We start from the raw sequence: 20,082 nt of genomic DNA on the forward strand, positions 1-20,082 counted from the left end.
ATTACTTGATTGTTATTGCTCGTGTTTCTGTGTTAGTGGGTGGACAGCGGCCACTAAACATTTTAAATTGCACCTATTATTGAATTTGTTAGTACCGTGGCGGATTGTTTTAATTTGTTTAGTTTTTAGTTTTGTCATTCAAAAATAGCGGTTTTATATATTTTTTAATTTTTTTTTATTGCTAGCTCCTCCACCCAGGGCGAGCTCACGGCCCACTTGGTGTTAAGTGGTTACCGGAGCCCATAGACATCTACGACGTAAGTTCCGCCACCCACTTTGAGACATGAGTTCTAAGGTCTCACTTTTAATAGCAGTATTTTTCACCTTTGAATGTATAATTTTTAATATTATGATGAAAGTAACTTTTATTTACGTAAAAGTTTCCATGCCACCACAACTCATTGGCCAGTGTGCTTAGTGCGAGTTTTTATCTTCTCGATCTACCTACTTTTGCCGCTAGGGGCGCTGTTCCAACTCCATACAAATTTGAGTTAACATTTGCGCGATCGAGAAGTTAAAAAACTAATACTAAGCACACTGTATTGTATTGGTTTGAGTAGACTATCCCGGACATGTCTAATTAGAGAGTCACTACAGTTTCGTGAGGGCTATGCCAACGATTTTCATCATCATTATTCTGCCCTTCTCCCAGTCACCTGGGGTCGGCGCAACATGTTTTCTCCTTTTTTACTGTTAGTTCTTTTATAGCCTTTTTAATTCCACCTGTCTTCTCTATGTGTTTTTTCATAGTGTTGTCCCGTTTAATTTTTCTATCTTTTCTAATTTGTTCATTTATCTTCTTACTAATTTCTGATATTTTATATTTATCCTCCTTTCCTTTAATGAGGTTTTTCCTTTCTTGAAGTAGTTCCTGTGTTTGTTTTGAAACCGCTCTATTATCTTCTGTATTAGTCTTTCTTGTCGCTTCTTTTAATATTTGTATGAAGTTATTGTATTTTTCTTCAATGGATAAATCTTTATTGAAGTGTTGGTTCTTTGCCAATAATTTGAGATTAGCTGAGAGTGCTTCGCTTTCTCCCGTACACACTACCCTTGAATTGTTATGATACTTCCTTGTCCTTTTCATAGATATCCCAGTCAATGCAGCACGGACCATTTTGTGATCAGAGTGGAAATTTAAGTTGTGGATAATTGACACATCCTTGAAAAACTTAGGATTATTTGACATGACAAAATCGATTTCGTTTTTATGAATGCCATTTGGGGATGTCCATGTCCATTTTTTGTTTTTCTTCTTTTTGAAAAAACTATTAAGAATACTGAGTTTATGTTGTAAGGCAAAAGTCACTAATCTCTCTCCGTTATTAGTTCTTTTGCCTGAGCCATATAGTTCTATAGTGTATTATTCTCCAATGTTATTGCGCTTTCCTTTCTGACCGTTAAAATCACCCATGACAATTATATTTTAATGCGAATTTTCAATGGTAAGATGTAAATCTTCATAGAATTTTTCTATTTTCCTTATGTTATCTTTCTTGTTCGATTCTGTTGGAGAATAAACTTGAATTATAGACCATTTTTCATCATTTTTGACTGGTAACTCAATGTTTAAAACTGCTATTCTCTCTGAGACGCCTTTGATTTCTCCTATTTTCCTTTCCTTTCTTCCTTTTTTTACAAGAAAGCCGACTCCGTAGAGCCCTGGGGCCTTTATAGTGTAAAATAAAGTATCCATAGTCTTCAATTCCTTCTCCATATCTTCTCATTTCACTTATTCCTATTATATCCCATTTTATATCTGATAAAGCTAATTCAAGTTCTTGAAGTTTTTCAGGAGTTCTTAATGATCTTGCGTTAAAAGTGGCTATGTGTATATCTAAAAATCTCTTCTTTTCCATTAGAGGATGTTGGTCATTCTCCCCCACGAAGACCAGTCGGCTTGGGAGAGTTGTTTTTGTTTCTATTGTTTTTCTTTTATATTCATGTGTCTGTCCCTATGTATGCTTAAATCTTTAAAACTACGCAACGGATTTTGATGCGGTTTTTTTAATAGATAGAGTGATTGAAGACAAAGGTTTATATGTATAATAACATCCATTAAATAGTGGAAAAATCAATAATAAATTACAGTTTCCGAAGCGAAGCGAGGGTGGGTCGCTAGTAAAAAATAAAAATAAACAGTACGTCCCAACTTCAGTTATAATAACGCTTAATATTTGCTAGTTTGTTTCAGTTTTACACGATGCTATTCCTAGATTGATCGCGAACACGTGGGTACGATTTCTATAAATAATATCGAACATTCCAACAATAAGCGAATGCTGATGCTGATGACACGTGAAAGTAAAATGCAAATGAATACTCACCCTACTATCTCTAAACACATAACGTAATATTGACATTCTGATCATTGATTTCCTATTGACGTGTATGGAAGCATTCATTTCGGAATGTCCTGTACCGCGCTAATGATATTAACCTTAAAATTAAATATGCACATAGATTCTTTTTTAATGTCTTTGTAGATAGACGAGCTTACGACCTACTTGATGGTAAGTGGTGACCGTTGATCATGAATGTCCGCGAATCTAGGGCCACAGTTAAGTCAGTATAAAGTAAAATATTTATCTCTTGCGTTTGATCTAGACATTATCAAGGTTTGAAACGGGAATACGCAGGACCTAAGCGCCCTTTGAGTGTCTTCTTAATTTTTAATCTAGTGACTAGAAAGTTTGAGAAACGCTGACCCAATGACAACCACGTGTACTTTTTTCGTGTAATAATTTTAACAAAAAGATATTACAAAGATTGATGTAAAATTTGATTTCTTTTATTGTTATTATAAAATTATTTTTCACTCCTTGTCGTGCCGTATGTACATTAGGGAAACTGATGTTGGTCTCTCTCACTTATCCCAGTGAACAGACAGATGTACTAATAATACAACAAAAATGTATTAAAAAAAAACTTACTTTACTAGTGGTAGGACGTCTTGTGTGTGAGTCCGCACGGGTAGGTATCACCACCCTGCCTATTTCTGCCGTGAAGCAGTAATGCTTTTCGGTTTGAAGGGCGGGGCAGCCGTTGTAACTATACTGAGATCTTAGAACTCTTATCTCAAGGTGGGTGGCGCATTTACGTTGTACATGTCTTTGGGCTACGGTAGCCACTTAACATCAGGTGGGCTGTGAGATCGTCCACCCATCTAAGCAATAAAAATAAAAAAACCGAAATGAGCTGAGAACATTTTCAATGTAAATTTTAAGTCACTCAAATATATCTGCATTATTAAGTATAATTTAAAATTACCACTCAGTTTTTGATAAAATTTCAAGCGGAACACGAGACAAACACGAACTGTCAAATTAAAAAATAACCATTTTAACATAAAAATACATGAACATAAAAAACGACCTTCTTTTTTTTGAAGTCGGATAAAAATATAAAAACCCATATTCAATGTAGGTTTAGTCGGGCTGTCACTGTTATTGTTACGGCCGCGTGTGACATAACATATCGACGTGACCGCACGTAATAAATGTCGGCGGGCGACACAGTTGATGTGGTGTCGGTAGGTACGGTCCGTCAGCGCGGTCACACTGCTTCTTTATTTCCTTACTTATTTGCTGGTAGCCTGGGCTATTTTAGCTACGCCCGGTAGGTGAGAGAGAGAGAGAACATACTTTATTGCACACCAAAACACAATGAACAGCAGAAAACAACAAGCAGATACCTTTGTAAAATATGCCGTCTTAGATGGCTAAAAGCTATCTCTTCCAGACAACCGTTTAATTACCCGAAATCCTGGACAGATAAAGATACAGCAGGTATGTTGCGGTGTACTATTAACAACATATCATGAAAGAAAATACATACATACAATAAACCCTGTACCAACCCGTCTAGCCAGCGTGGTACAGTAGGCTAAATACCTCCATGTTGAGAGGGTTTGCACTGCAATAATTAATGCGATTTACTAGTGTTAGTAACTATACTGAGACCTTAGAACTTATATCTCAAGATGGGTGGCACATTTACGTCGTAAATGTCTACGGGCTCCAGTAACCATTTAACACCAGGTGGGCTGTGATCTAAGCAATAAACAAAATAAAAGGCACCTAGTACTATCAGCCAGTTAATTTTTGCTCCGTATGAAGGATGAGACAGATATTTTTAGTTCAGTTGAGGTTTTAATCTCCACGTCTTAGGGTGGGTTCAGGTTGTTATGCGTAGGTCTCTGGTGGTCGTTTAGAGGTGGGTGGAAGTTTAAAAATGAATTTAGTAATTAATATGCACTGTGGCTGATCCGGATGTGCGATCACGTACACAATTCAATTGGAGATCGATCAGAGCGACCTTGCATTGTCCGTTCGGTTGCTGTCTAAAATAAAACAAATTATGAGTGAATGAAATAAAAAAAATCGGATCCTGTTATGAAGATGAGTAGCCCAGCTGAGGGTTAATGGTTACTGTTCAGTCGTTGGCGATGACAGGACCACAGCAGTTGGCGTAACGACAGGGGGGGCAGGGATGGCGTTATCTCCCGAGCGCTACTCACAAAGGGGTGACAAATGGTACACAAAACAAAAAGTTGCAAATTTTTTTTTATTGGAGTTTACTCCTTTAGAATCGATTTACATATATAGGCCCGGGGTATGAAAATTATGGGGACCAAAATCGTACTAGCATGTCACACGAAATGCGTTATGCGCATTTCGTGTGACATGCTAGTACATGCGCCGGCAGTCCGCCACAAAGCCTCGTACTGATCGCGCGTTTCTCTCATTATTGTATTTTCATATATTTGTTAGTCGTTTGTTTTGTGTCTCGTTAATTTGTTAATAATCTGTAGTGTATCGTGTTGTCGTAATATAGAACTATTTCTCGTATTGTTTCGTTTAATTTTTTATATCCAGTAAACTCCAGTCGTGCGTCGGAGCGGACACACACACTTTTTTTATAATTGATTTCTGGAAAATATGACGTTAAAAAGGTATCGTTCCCCGGGTGCGAGTTAAGATCGCTACTCCACTGGGCACAACCAAACCTGCGTTCTATTACTAATATTAAAGTCATATGTAATTTTTTTTTTCTATCGCTTAGATCGGTGGACGAGCTCACAGCCCACCTGGTGTTAAGTGGTTACTAGAGCCCATAGACATCCACAACGTAAATGCGCCACGCACCTTGAGATATAAGTTCTAAGGTCTCAAGTATAGTTACAACGGCTGCCCCACCCTTCAAACCGAAACGCATTACTGCTTCACGGCAGAAATAGGCAGGGTGTTGGTATCCAACCGCACGGACTCACAAGAGGTCCCACCACCAGTAATTACACAAATTATAATTTTGCGGGTTTGATTTTTATTACACGATGTTATTCCTTCACCGTGGAAGTCAATCGTGAACATTTGTTGAGTACATATTTCATTAGAAAAATTGGTACCCGCCTGAGATTCGAACACTGGTGCATCGCTCAACACGAATGCACCGGACGTCTTATCCGTTAGGCCACGACGACTTCAAATACTTTATGATGTGTGAAATACTTGATGATTTTATGATGATACCACTGAAGAAGACATGGATGGAGTGTGTGAATGACGATATGAGAGAGAGCGGAGTGAGTGATGAGATGACGGCTAATAGAAGAGAATGGAATAGAAAAAATCGTGGATGTGCCGACCCCACCTAGTGGGAGAAGGTGGAGAGAATAAGAAGTAAATACTTTATGATATATTGTATTATAGGGATATTATGTATACTTATTAACATTATTTAGTTAGTTTTTTTTTGTTTGTTTGTTATCATTTAATATTATACTTTATTTCACATTTGTTTTAGTAATGTATTTACGTATATTGATATAATTAAATAAAAAGGGGCAATTGAAATCGAAACTAACCAACTGCCCTCTGAAACATAATTTGTTATTATGTTTCTGTCTGCCCAAAAATGACTAGGATCTAAAGAATCTGGAAGTATATAAAGCTGCCTTACGTTGTGGTTATCTTTTGTCTAGATAGTCCTTGGATGTTCCGTGTTCATTTAACATAAACAAATGGTTATTGTTGCAGGGGCGCGGAGCTGGGCGACGTGACCTTGCTGCGAAGGATGCCAAACGTTGAAGTCCTCGCTTTAAGGTGAGACCTTAGCGTAAGTGTTATGTTGGTGACCCCTACCCAACAAGCGACTCCCCTTGCACTCTCTCATCCGACGTCCGACCTTTTTGTTTATTGATAGGTGGACGAGCTCACAGCCAACCTGGTGTTAAGCGGTGTGCCAGGTAGCAATGACACAACGCAAGATATTTGACAGATGCCTGAATCTCGCTTACGACATTTTCAAGATAAGCTCGCATATATACAAGTTCCGAACAACAACATTTGGACCGTCGGTTTACCGAGCAAATATCACCCGCTCGGTGGAAGATCTTCCTTTCGTCGTAAGCCTCTCAAAGTGATTACTGGAGCCCATAGACGTAAATGCGCCACCCACCTTGAGACATAAGTTCTAAGGTCTCATCAGTATGGTTACAACGGCTGCTCCACCCTTCAAACCGAAACGCATTACTGCTTCACGGCAGAAATAAGCAGGGTGGTGGTACCTACCCGTGCGGACTCACAAGAGGTCTTAACACCGGTAAAAATCTCCACTCTCCACTCGCAGTCAGAGTCCGGTCAGATTAGGGGTTCCCGCTGTCAATACTACAACCAGACTCGCGGCGACACCCATAGGTTGCCTACTGACGGCGAGGCGATAAATGTTGGTGACTCGATTACCGATTAAGGACCCCTGAGAAACAAAGGACAGCCGGTCCCTCACCATGCAATTGAGTGTTTTGTGCTAGTGACTGGTTAGCTGTGCCGTCACCTACTTTGAGAACTGGTTACTGGTGGTAGGACCTCTTGTGAGTTCGCACGGGTAGGTACCACCGCCCTGCTTATTTCTGCCGTGAAGCAGTAATGCGTTTCAGCTTGAAGGGTGGGGCAGCCGTTGTAACTATACCTGAGGCCTTAGAACTTATATCTCAAGGTGGGTGGCGCATTTACGTTGTAGATTTCTATGGGCTCCAGTAACCACTTAACACCAAGTGGGCTGTGAGCTCGTCCACTCATTTAAGGAATAAAAAAAAACTTGACTTCTAAGTTTCAGTTCTATGACACAACTTATGCCAGATGTATGGGAACCATTCCTTTTTGTTCCCCTATACCTATTCGCTGGTACTTTAAAGAGGATAATATGTTAGCTATGCTATGACTGATTTGTGTGGGTACTATTATTGTCTTTTTTAGCAGTGTGTGGTGGCGATTATTAAGGGTAAAATTAAACGTTTGTCCTTAACATTTATCGCAATTATCGCACGTTGTCGTGGCGTAGTAGACTAATCTATTATTAATACTAGGTGACCCGGCAGACTTCGTAGTGCCTCAATCGACAAATAAAATACCTAAACTTTTGTATAAAATAAACCTAAAACAAACAAAAGAAATCCGTCCGACGGGGGACACATCAAAGGAAAAACAAAATTGTTATTTTTATTTAATTCCCAGCATTTTCGTATTTATTTACCTTTTAAACCTTCTCTGGTCTTCCACAAATAATTCAAGATCAAAATTAGGTCCAGCCGTTCTCGAGTTTTAGCGAGACTAACGAACAGCAATTCATTTTATATATATATAGATTTCGTTTGAATTCTGTTGCAAATCTTCGGATGCTATGTAGATGTGTTTTAGGACGGCATTTATATGGATTCGCGTCATAACGCGACAAAGACACAGTGTCACCCTCTCCAATATCACTTTCGATTTTCACAGAAGACAAAGAAAACTAATTCGCTACTCTCATTGTGCTGCAAAGAATGAAATCGTATTAATTCAAAACGTTCAACGGACCACCGCAAAACCGGAAGGCGCAAGGACGCGACCAATCAGAGCGTGGAGCGGTCGTGTTGACCAATAACGTGTCCGTAACGCCGGCGACTATTGACCAATAGCGTTGATTTGTTAATTTTCAAATTTGTATGTTCTTTAACCCCCGCCCACCTCCCCGGGTAATTCTGCCTGTTATGTATGGTGGATAGTAAGTAAAGAGCACCATCTCAGTTGTAGACTTCGCTTTCAAGAGCCCGGAAATACACAGATCGCAGTAGTTCTGCGTAGTTGATTCTGTATTGCTTTATGATCTTGTGGACAGAATGGTAAACAGTCGACGTCGCCCTAAACACATCATTACGGATCTTCCGGATCTCAGCTGCGTGGATGGCATCTTGGACCGAAGTGTTTAAAGGAGACCGTATCTAATTCGACCAGGGCATTGGATTTCAGCCTCTGGGCCTTCTTTTACATACCTTGCCTGTTCACCAATCAATGCAATAAAAAAAAGCTAATCGATATCAGTAACGTCGTTCTCGTGGTAGGATCTCTTGTGAGCCCGCACGGGTAGGTACCACCACCCTGCCTATTTCTGTCGTGAAGCAGTAATGCATTTCGGTTTGAAGGGTGGGGCAGCCGTTGTAACTATACTGAGAATTTACGTTGTAGATGTCTATGGGTTCCAGTAACCTCTTAACATCAGGTGGGCTGTGAGCTCGTCCACCCAAATAAGCAATAAAAGAAAAAGAAACAGGGCTCCAAGTAATGACTTTATGTACGTATTACAAGGATCCGAAAATATATCAGTGTTCCTTCGGAGTTGTCTCACAACTTACAGGAAAAATCTGTCGCGGATCATCTCCCAATTAAATATAAATTAATCTTAAGCAATGAATGAAATGTAATCAAATGTTAGCTGTATAATTTTTTTTATTTTTGATGTTAATGCACTGTCGATTGCACCTATAATTGAGGTGACATCTGCCATGAACTTTTGTCAATTGTTCAATGTTTTGTATTGATGATCTCTTTGTTGGTGCAACTTAATAAATAAATAAATATCTGGTTCCAGTATCAACAAAATCAGGACGCTGGGCGATTTCGCGGGCTGCCGGCGTCTTCGGGAGCTTTACATCAGGAAAAACGAGATCAGGGAGCTGAACGAAATCCGTCATCTGAGGCATTTACCGGACCTGACCAACCTCTGGCTGGACGAAAACCCCTGCACGCAACATCCCGAGTAAGTGGAAATACGCTCCTATGAAGTTTGAATATGTCATGATGACAACCGCACTGCAATTAACAGAGCAATGTAAATGGTAATTAAAATTAATGACCTTTAAATCATGACTGTGTGAGCATCAGAAAAAAAAACTGAATAGATTTCGAATGATATCTTTTGGTAAAACATAATACACGAAGAAAAATGGAATTTGAAATGAACTCCCCTCCGCGGTGTTTTCCGAGCGCTATGACATGTCCTTCTTCAAACGAGGCTTGCGGAGAGTACTTAATGGCAGGCAGCGGCTTGGCTCTGCCCCTGGCATTGCTGACGTCCTTGAGCGACGGCGACCACTTACCATCAGGTGGGCCGTATGCTCGTCTGCCTACAAAGGCAATAAAAAAAAAGTCCATTAATTTCATTTACCTAATAATCTTGATAAGGACCTTTGCAGTAGCGTTTGGGGAATAAAGTTTCGATTACCATTTATAATCTAACTAGCGACCCGCCCTCGCTTCGCTTCGGAAACATTAAAACACACATGAAACCAAAAAAATAAAATATTTTTTTTTTTTTAAAAGTAGACTATGTTCATGTGGGACAATGTCGGCTTCTAATGGAAAAAGAATTTTTCAAATCGGTCCAGTAGTTTCGGAGCCTATTCGAAACAAACAAACAAACAAATCTTTTCTCTTTATAATATTATTATAATCTAATATTTTCGTTACGTCAAGCTGCTTTTGGTGTTACGTTAGCCACAAATGACATCATCATAGTATGTACCCACCGTTCTGTACTGACATATGACGTGTTGTTTAATCTGGTCCCGAATGCCACACGTGATGGATGCGTTGAGCGAAGATTTATCCCTTGTTTGTGTTTCTGATGAAACAACACTAGGAAATGGTAGGTTTGAACGAAACCTTGTCGATAAACTTAGAATGTGGGTAGTCGAAGATTTTGTAATAGTTTGAATGGGTACTTTTTGGCGGGAACGCGAGGAGTGAAGTTGTGTGATTTGTTTTATTTTGTCTATTTAGTGTTTCTTTGGGTTTAAATGTGTAATAATGGTGGTTTATTAACTGTTTAATATCTGTGAAAGTGCACAAATGTGGAAAAATGAAACAAAGCCGCTGGACGTAACTTTTCGGGATCCTCCAAAAAGTCCACTGAAAAAATCTTAGTAAATGACCACCATTTTACTGAGATTATATTTCATCCCATTTCATTTCATTTAATTTCATCCCAGCTGATTAATGTCTCAAATTAGTCGTCTTCATTTCATTTCACTCCATAATATCATTTTTCATAAAAATATGAATATAAATTAAAATAAGACATGACTTAAAGGTCTCAGTTACCAGGTCATAAAATCCCTTAAAAAAAAAAAAGTTTGAATGGGTGGGTAATGATTCGGTATGCCTTAACGGATAACGTTTGCAACTAGCGTTTATATCTTTAATTCCAGGTACAGAATGACGGTGCTGAGGAACCTGCCGAACTTGGAGAAGCTAGACAATGTGCCAGTACAACCGGACGAGGTGAGGACCAGCGAGGAGTAGCCAACGCCGCTTAGGTTCGGCGTTTTGTGACTACACGAAATAATGATTGGAAGGCTTTGTTGGTTGTACCGCTTTTTCGTGGACTGCCCTCGTCGCGTCCGTCGGGGTATCCGATATCGACTGGAGAGAGTAGGTCGTGTCGGTCGTTGCAGACCACTCGGCTGACTTCCGCAGAAGCGGTAGCTCATGTACAACGAAGTAGCCATGATATGAGTTCTCTAACTCTCCATACTCCCTTCAAACGGGACTGCTTTACTTTTCGACGCCAAAATAGGTAGGGGGGCGAGACCTACCCGTGAGGGTTCACAAGATTACCATTAAAAACCATTGCGGCTACGAGCATTTCAGGACAGCTCACATATATTTACATACATGTATACTACAATTACTCAACTATTTTCGTGTGGTGTATGGTATACTGATGGCGAGTCCGCACGGGTAGGTACCACACCTCTATTTCTGCGGCGAGGCAGGCGGACCTTTCAGGAGTAGGTCAATTACAAAATCGGCCGTGAAGTCGCAGTATTATGGAGACGTGTTAGGCTCCGAAGATAGAATGACCTCGAAACAATTCCTACGCAGCTTAGGACCAGAATTTAATACGTTAGCTAGTGTGTGAGCCTTTGTGTGTCAATTCGTCATCTCGTTCATCTTCATCACGCGAAGTTAACCATTACAGGTCCAGGAGGCGATGCGCCGCGGGGCTCACATCCCGGACTCTGACGACGAAGGCTACCCCCAACCGGTAAATATCCCTGTTTATTTATAAAGGCACATAGATGTGGCTTACAGTGCACCTGATGGTCAATGGTTACTTTCGACTGTGGATTTCAGGAATACCAGGGTCGAACGCTCAAGGCACCTCCAGACCACATTTGAGGAATAAGGCTGGTCTGTTAAGTCTTGGTAGGATGGCGTATTTTGAACCAGCATCGATTAGCAACATACCCGATCCTGTAGATCGAATGGTAAACAGTCGACGTCGCCCTAAACACGTCATTACGGATCCTCCCGATCCATTAATCGTGCTTTTAGGTACCACAAGCAGCGATCACCGTCCTCGCCGAACCCGTCGCTTGCGGCGAAGGGCTCGACGAGTAAATTAACCCACAAACACAGCCCACTGAGTTTCTCTCCGGATCCTCTCAGTGGGTTGCGTTTCCGATCCGGTGGTAGTTTCTGCGAAGCACTGCTCTTGTTAAGGCCAGTGTTAGCATCACTCCCGGCTTGAGCCTCGTGAGCACACTTACTCGCCCGGTCACGCTGACATAGAAAAAAAAATGGATTAGCAGTTACCACTTTGTTGTCCTTAGTCCACTATGCGAGGTCAGTGCAGCTTGTCCTCTTTTCCATTCAGTCCTATCGTTACGCGCTGGGGTTCGGGATAAATCAAATTTCACCAAAGTACAACTAAAAACTGTATTCAACACTTAGAACACTTAAACACTTCACAGACACTTTAAAACTCTCAATCCGCTTGTTCCGCTTCGCTTCAGGTGATCCTAAAGTGTTAGTAGTTTCGATTACTGACTGACTGCGTGGCATCTCTACAGCGCATTTATAGCTGATACCCCATCCCTAGAATTATCGAGAATAATTCACACATCTCTAGTAATAGTTTCCGCTATCTGACAATAGATGGCGTTGTACTTCTCGAGCATTCTAGAGGCTACTAGATCCTTTTTTTTTTTTGCTTAGATGGGTGGGCGCGCTCACAGCCCACCTGGTGTTAAGTGGTTACTGGAGCCCATAGACATCCACAACGTAAATGCGCCACCCACCTTGAGATATAAGTTCTAAGGTCTCAAGTATAGTTACAAAGGCTGCCCCACCCTTCAAACCGAAACACATTACTGCTTCACGGCAGAAATAGGCAGGGTGGTGGTACCTACCCGCGCGGACTCACAACATTTGTTGAGTACGTATTTCATTACAAAAATTGGTACCCGCCTGAGATTCGAACACCGGTGCATCGCTTCAACACGAATGCACCGGACGTCTTATCCGTTAGGCCACGACGACTTCGAAATTCCTTCGATATTCGTTCGACTATTCGGCGATAGATGGCGTTACTCTTACCGGCGTAACACTATTATCAGCACCCACACCCTTCCCTCGCATATTCTCTATTACTCAGTCCATTCGAGTCTTTTTACGACGCTCTCTCCTCACATTACCATCATACCTATTCAGCTATGCCATTGAGACTTAGGATTTATCTGAGGATTCCGGTATCCTTTTAACATTGTTGAAATGATCTCAGGATGTCGGTACCAACCCGAGCCCACTCTTCCGACCGGCATTGATACGATTTGGTTTCAGCAAGAAACGTACAGTCAGTACAGACGGCAGAGGTCGTGCGAGTCCAGTCCGGAGCGGGAGTCGGAGCAGTTCTACACCAGACCACCGAACAATAGGCTTGAACAGGTATGTGATTATTTATTACGTGTGTATATGGCGTGCATGTGAATTGGGCACGTGAAGCGTGTTCGGGAGCGTTCACACGACACGACACGACAAAAACGACGGACGACACGATTTATCGTTTTGGCATCATGTGGTTCCGATTTTTTTATTATTATTGCTTAGATCGGTGGACGAGCTCACAGCCCACCTGGTGTTAAGTAACTCCTGAAGCCCATAGACATCTACGACGTAAATGCGCCAACCACCTTGAGATATGAGTTCTAAGGTCTCAAGTATAGTTACGACGGCTGCCCCACCCTTCAAACCGAAACGCATTACTGCTTCACGGCAGAAATAGCCGAGGTGGTGGTACCTACCCGTGCGGACTCACAAGAGATCCTACCACCAGTAAAAAAAGTTGTGTTAAATTATATTTGATTGAAATTACAGTTTGGATGTAAAGTGAAAATGGGGTTGTAATAGCAGCTGGGGGTGGCTGTATCCTCTGATGAGCAAACGAACAGGCTATTACCAGCTTAATATTTAAAATCCTTGATCTTCATCTGCATCTCTACACGTGATGTCCGATATCGTTACAACATTTTATCGTGTCGTGTCGACCGCCTTAAATTGGATCGTTTGCTCTTAACCCGGGCGCATATTGTACGTCTCTGTTACTAATGCAACCAATAAAAGATTAACCATTCGTCAAGTCTGTGTGAGGTCTACTTGATAAGATGCGTGCGACTTTTTGGCGGGAACGCGAGGGGTGAAGTTGTGAGATTTGTTTTATTTTGTCTATTTAGTGTTTCTTCGGGTTTAAATGTGTAATAATGGTGGTTTATTATTTTTTTAATATCTGTGAAAATGCACAAATGTGTGCTAGATGTAACTTCTCAGGATCCTCCAAACAGTCCACTGAAAAAATCTCACCAACATTTTACTGAGATTATATTTCATCCCATCTCATTTCATTTAATTTCATCCCAGTTGATAATGTCTCAAATTAATCATATTCATTTCATTTCACTCCAAATTATCATTTTTTTATATAAATAAGAATATAAATTGAAATAAGACATGACCTAAAAGTCTTAGTTACCAGGTCATAAAGTACCTTAAAAAAAATAAGATACGTTCGCCATTAAACTTTAACCCTTTTAGTGCTAAGTGTATTTTCACATATTTTGCAGAAATTTAAAACTTTTTTTTATAAATTTGTGACATTTATATATAAGTGCTCATTTAAATTAGTCTGGTGTGATCCTCCTTTGCTTATGTTGTTTCTTGCTTGCTGATTGCTTTTGATTTCTTTACTTCTCTAATGTTTTAATTTGTTTATATAGGTGAGGACCTTTAGTTGGCTTTTTGTTTCTATTATTTGTTATACTATTATATTATGTTAGTTGGCTGTTGGTTCTTCTTGTGATAAATAAATAAACTGCTAAAGGATTTTTGAAAAACAAAACCCGTAACAAAAGCTTTAACTTGAAATATAAAAATCAATGCTAAATTCACAGCAAAATAATTTGAAAATGGTTATTTATATGTATAAATGTTAATAACTTATTAATAATGTTACTAGTATCTTTAATCAAACTGCTCAATAGTCGGTATTCCGACGCTCCGCACTTTATACGGAATAATAGAGAGTCGATCTATCGACGGTTCGCACTCAATGGGTTAAAGTTAACTGTGTGAGAGTCTTTTGTAACGTCAATGTAAACGGACGAACGATTAAATTTAATGAAAATTCTGACACTCCACTGGACCGGACGACCGATGACTTACAATATGCGCCTTATCTCTAACTCTATGTAAGCTAATCTGTAACTCAGAGACATAAGGTCAGATAACCGTAATTTCAAATAGAAAATTTTTAAGAATTTTTTTTTAAATATTGGAGAATTTAGAAATAATTTAAATTGACTTTTTTTAATACGCTTTTATCAGCTTCAGACGTATGTATGTTTGTAACGGAATCTTTGAACATGATTTTGACCGCCTTCAAAACGTCGGATTGACTCGAAATTTGGTACCTATATTTATTGAGAACCGATGGCAATTCATATTAAACAAAAAATTTAAAAAAAAGTTGAAAAAATTGAAATTCTCCTAAAAAATAAATAATAGTTTAAAATACGCTTTTATAGAAAATTTATTAAATTATTTATTAAATTTATTTTCTAGTTTTTAGTTGGATTTTCTATAAAGGCGTATATTGTTAGTTTTTTAAACTATTATTGATTTCAATATTGTGTTTAAAATTGCACTGCATAGCTTAGAAGTTTTGGGAGTCACCCGCGAACCCATAAAAACTAGATCTGACCTCGTGTCGACTGATTCGAGTAACCTTCCCCCCTCTTCGCACGTGTCTCTGTGACTGCAACTAAACCTTCTAACGAGTGATGTGCTAACACGTGTGTGCGGTGCGCGCAGACCGCCGGCAGCGACAGCTCTGAGGGCCCGGACCAGCTCGAGGCGCAGCGCCTGGACGCACCCCAGGTAGGGATGTCCGATGATGGAAAAACATCGATAATCACATCTATAGCAGAACATCGATTCTCGATGTTTATTAAGCACGATTTTGTGAAAGTGAAACTTTTATTACATCGTTTCAAACCTTTTTCGTTTGTGTGTCGCATGTCGCGTGACTGTCGGCCGCGGAGTAGGGATAAAGTGAAAGGCGCTCGTCAGAGCAGCCAAGGCCAATATGGCGGCGCCTATAGCTCGCAGCAGCTGACAGTGTAGTGTATAGACTATTTGTGCCAGCGATCCACGCTCAGTGTTTAATGTAAATGTTGTTTGTCAGAGTTAAATGTCTATAACGTAAAAAAAAGTTTCACTTTTACCGTGGTTTCATAAAACCACACAATCCTTTCTTTTTATTGCTTAGATGGGTGGATGAGCTCACAGCCTACCAGGTGTTAAGAGGTTACCGGAGTCCATAGACGTCTACGACGTAAATGCGTCACCTACCTTGAGATATCAGTTCTAAGGTCTCAAGTATAGTTACAACGGCTGCCCGCCCTTCAAACCGAAATGCATTACTGCTTCACGGCAGAAATAGGCAGGGCGGTGGTACCTACCCGCGCGGACTCACAACAGATCCTACCACCAGTAAAGCCAGCCAACATCGATCTTTTTTGCAAACATTGATCAATTAATAAGACAACTATAAAATCAAAACGTTTTCATAATTCAACATAATGAAAAATAAATTGAAGATATTAGGGCATAGGTATACGTTATAAGTTCCAATACTTTTTGTTAATTGACTGTAAAAATAATAACTTGGAAAGAGCAGGACCTTTCAAGCTATTGCGCTGTTGATATAGAGTTGAACCAGCCAGCAGAATTTCTATATGTGTCCGTGACATCGATGTTACGATGTTTTATATAATGCAATATCGATTTTAAAACATCGATATTTTATGTTTTAATATCGCATCCCTAACACCAAGTACTGACTCCATAGCTACGATAACACTAGCGACATCTAACCACTAAGGTCTACTCATCATCATCATCATTCTCCTGCCAACATAACTATTAATTACATCCCGAATAGGACCAGAACATTATTTTTTATTGCTTAGGTTACCTTAAGCCCATAGACATCTACAATGTAAATGCCGCCACCCACCTTGAGATATGAGTTCTAAGGTGTCAGTTACAACGGCTGCCCTACCCTTCAAACCGAAACGCGTTACTGCTTCACGGCAGAAATAGGCAGGGTGGTGGTACCTACCCATGCGGACTAACTTCCAACACGTCCCACCAGCAGTATTTGGTATTTGCACTATCTACAGCTCTCCTTTCCTCTTAATCAGGGATTGTAAATCTAAATCAAGCTATTGCATTCTGTCGCTAGTGCCCGATGTCACCGACGCGTCGCACGACAGTCGCCAGAGTGTCGCCCGACTCAGACGAGCGATACGAGCACCCCGCCATGACGAGATCTCACTATGAAGTAAGTAGCGACACCGGCTCCTATTTAGGGTCATCGATTTAATAATACCCCCCTTAAATTTTTGTCGGATTAAGCCACATACCACATGGCGGTAGTGCCGGTAGTCTCGTGGGCCAAGTCTAAATACTTTATTATTAGTATTATTATTATTATGTTTGGATCCTTTGAAATTGTATCGCAACACGCAGGGAATGAAACTGAAATGAAACTACCCTCTTTAGAGGACAATGCGTGGTCAGTTGCTTCCAGTCGGCTCCGGGGTCAATGACCCGACGCGTGTCTCGTAGTTGTCCGACTACCTTCGTTTCGTTTTCCACGTTGGATACATTTAGTGACGTAATGTGTATCTGTGGACGCTTTCAGCACCGGAGCGGTCCGCGGTCCCCGGACAGCGGCACACTGCGGCACTCCTTCTCGGCACAGTCTGTCAAGGTATTAATATATATAAGCCCAATGAGTTCCTCGCCGGATCTTCTCAGTGGGTCGCGATTCCGATCCGGTGGTAGATTCTGCGAAGCACTGCTCTTGCTAGGACTAGTTTCAGCAAATTTTCTCAGGCTTAGCCTGTGAATTCACTTACGTACTTAGCGTGGTAGGAATAGCCCCTCAAACTACCCTCGAATACGCAGGGAAAATATGTATATCATAAGCTATGGCCGAAGCAATAGCAATGTATTGTTGTTTATAGTGAAAATAGATTTTTTTGTTTTGTATTATAACAAATGGCTAGATCGGTTTAGATTATTATGCTTCAATCAAATCTTTATTTATTAGTGCGTAACTTTATTATATTATTATGAATTAGATACGAACGAAATGAAGTTGTTTTATCGGAAATTGTAATCGATTGTGCTCTGTCTCTGTCGCACGCGAGTCTCGCACTACAGTTAACGTTTTGTAACGTGTACATTTGTCGGTGGCACCGCCCGCTACCCGCCGCCGCCGGCTTCGACGCGGCAATCTACAGCGCGGAGATTGTTTCCATCGCGCACCGTTATTGGTGAACTCAGTGGGGTGGCATGCGTCAGTAGCGCTCACAGATGTTCTTTTTTTTTATTGCTTAGATGGTTGGACGAGCTTACAGCCCACCTGTTAAGTGGTTACTGGAGCCCATAGACATCTACAACGTAAATGCGCCACCCACCTTGAGATATAAGTTCTAAGGTCTCAAATATAGTTACAACGGCTGCCCCGCCCTTCAGACCGAAATGCATTACTGCTTCACGTCAGAAATAGGCAGGGTGGTGGTACCCACCCGTGCGGACTCACAAGAGGTCCTACCACCAGTAATTTTTCACGTTGCTTTCTTCCCTAGGAGTATTCGTATTCGTCTAACGGCGAGTGCAGACAGGGCGCGGGGGGCGCGGGGCCGGCGGGGGGCGTGGTCTCCCCCCCGCACCACTACCACGAGCCGTACTACGAGAAGCCGGACAGGTGAGTGCCGCGGTATAGGTGTGCAGTCCCCCCCCCCACCCAACCCGCCCTCGCTGACGTGCATTGTCTGTTCAGGTCGGAGTCGTACCAGCAGATGCCGCAGCCCCGGTCGGAGGTGTGGGAGCAGGACAGGTGCAGCGCGCGCGAGCGAGAGTACCCCTCGGCCGTGATGGCGGAGCACAGGGGTTTCACCAGGAGACCGGTCACCAGGGTAATCAGTTTGGGATATATTGACCTACAGACACATATTTTCTGGTGGTAGGACGACTTGTGAGTCCACAGGAGTAGGTACCACCACCCTGCCTATTTCTGCCGTGAACCAGTAATGCTTTTTTTAAGTGATTTTATGATCTGGTAACTAAGACCTTTAAGTCATGTCTTATTAAAATTTATATTCTTATTTTTATGAAAAATAATAAAAGGAATGGAAGGAAATGAAGATGATTAATTTGAGACATTAACCAACTGGGATGAAATTAAATGAAATGAGATGAGATGAGATGATATGGGATGAAATATAATCTTATTATTTTACAGTGGTCATTTACTGAGATTATTTCAGTGGACTTTTTGGAGGATTGCGAGAAGTTACGTCCAGCGGCTTTGTTTCATTTTTCCACATTTGTGCACTTTCACAGATATTAAACAGTTAATAAACCACCGTTATTACATATTTAAGCCCGAAGAAACACTAAATAGACAAAATAAAACAAATCACACAAACTTCACTCCTCGCGTTCCCGCCAAAAAGTAAGCAGTAATGCGTTTCGGATTGAAGGGTGCGGCAGCCGTTGTAACTATACTGAGACCTTAGAACTTATATCTCGAGGTGTGTATATTATACCATCCGTGGCGGCGTTCACGCTGTCATGTCTGTGCGGTTCAATAAACACTAAACATCAGGTGGGCCGAGAACAAGTTCAGAGTGTGTGACAAAATCAAAATGTGTTTCAATACATCGAAGCGCGCAATGTAAAGCGTAAATTATGTATTTAGGGTTGCCACCAAATTTTTATTTTCAGCCGGTATTTTTTTTGTCGTTTCAGAATTCCAATTTACTGTCAGCCGTGCTGTGCCTGGTTAAAGAACTGGATTATCCGAGTCTCGAGGTAGCCGAGATGGCCGTCAGGTGAGCGAGGTGTCTGTGAAATGGAATGGGTGACCGCCGGTGGGCTGTCAGTTACACTGTCGCTGTCAATGTCATGGACATTACTAGTTACTTTCAAGCTTACAGAAATGCTTAAGTGCGTGGTTGACATCGTCAGTGGATGATAGAAAATCTCAAGGCAGAAAAAGCTTTGATCGAATAAGTTTGAGTATTAAGCGGTAGGCAGCAGCTTGGCGTTGCCCCTGGCATTGGTGAAGTCCATGGGCGACGGTAACCACTCACCATCAGGTGGGCCGTATGCTCGTCTGCCTACAAGGGCAATAAAAAAAAAATATGTCGCAAAAATTTTAGTGGTAAAAATGACGGTGTATGATAAATTATAGAACACCAGACAGCTTTAACGCTTTTAAAGTAAACGCACACTGGTGGCCCTGCCTGCCATGCTTCTCTCTGCAAAGCGCGATACTTCCACTTTGGAGGGGAGGGATAGTCGTCGTAAACTTAGTAGTCGTCGTGGCCTAAAGGATAAGATGTCCGGTGCA

General features: G+C 41.1%; 1 protein-coding gene across 2 annotated transcripts in view; it reads left to right on the top strand.

The window, feature by feature from the left end:
* Positions 1-20,082, top strand: part of LOC114250254 (uncharacterized) — a 49,147-nt gene that overhangs the window by 26,421 nt on the left and 2,644 nt on the right. The window contains exons 2-12 of one of the 2 annotated variants that reach the window (XM_028184052.2): positions 6,039-6,104; positions 8,908-9,075; positions 10,526-10,598; positions 11,299-11,364; positions 12,942-13,046; positions 15,465-15,530; positions 16,900-16,998; positions 17,362-17,430; positions 18,314-18,432; positions 18,508-18,643; positions 19,479-19,561. In XM_028184052.2, the coding sequence (XP_028039853.2) occupies positions 6,039-6,104; positions 8,908-9,075; positions 10,526-10,598; positions 11,299-11,364; positions 12,942-13,046; positions 15,465-15,530; positions 16,900-16,998; positions 17,362-17,430; positions 18,314-18,432; positions 18,508-18,643; positions 19,479-19,561 (1,050 nt within the window). The remainder of the gene's footprint in view (positions 1-6,038; positions 6,105-8,907; positions 9,076-10,525; positions 10,599-11,298; positions 11,365-12,941; positions 13,047-15,464; positions 15,531-16,899; positions 16,999-17,361; positions 17,431-18,313; positions 18,433-18,507; positions 18,644-19,478; positions 19,562-20,082) is intronic. The other variant, XM_028184053.2, reaches the window with a different exon arrangement.

The sequence above is a fragment of the Bombyx mandarina genome, chromosome 02, assembly GCF_030267445.1.
Source record: "Bombyx mandarina strain Sakado chromosome 02, ASM3026744v2".
Classification (NCBI taxonomy): Eukaryota; Metazoa; Arthropoda; class Insecta; order Lepidoptera; family Bombycidae; genus Bombyx; species Bombyx mandarina.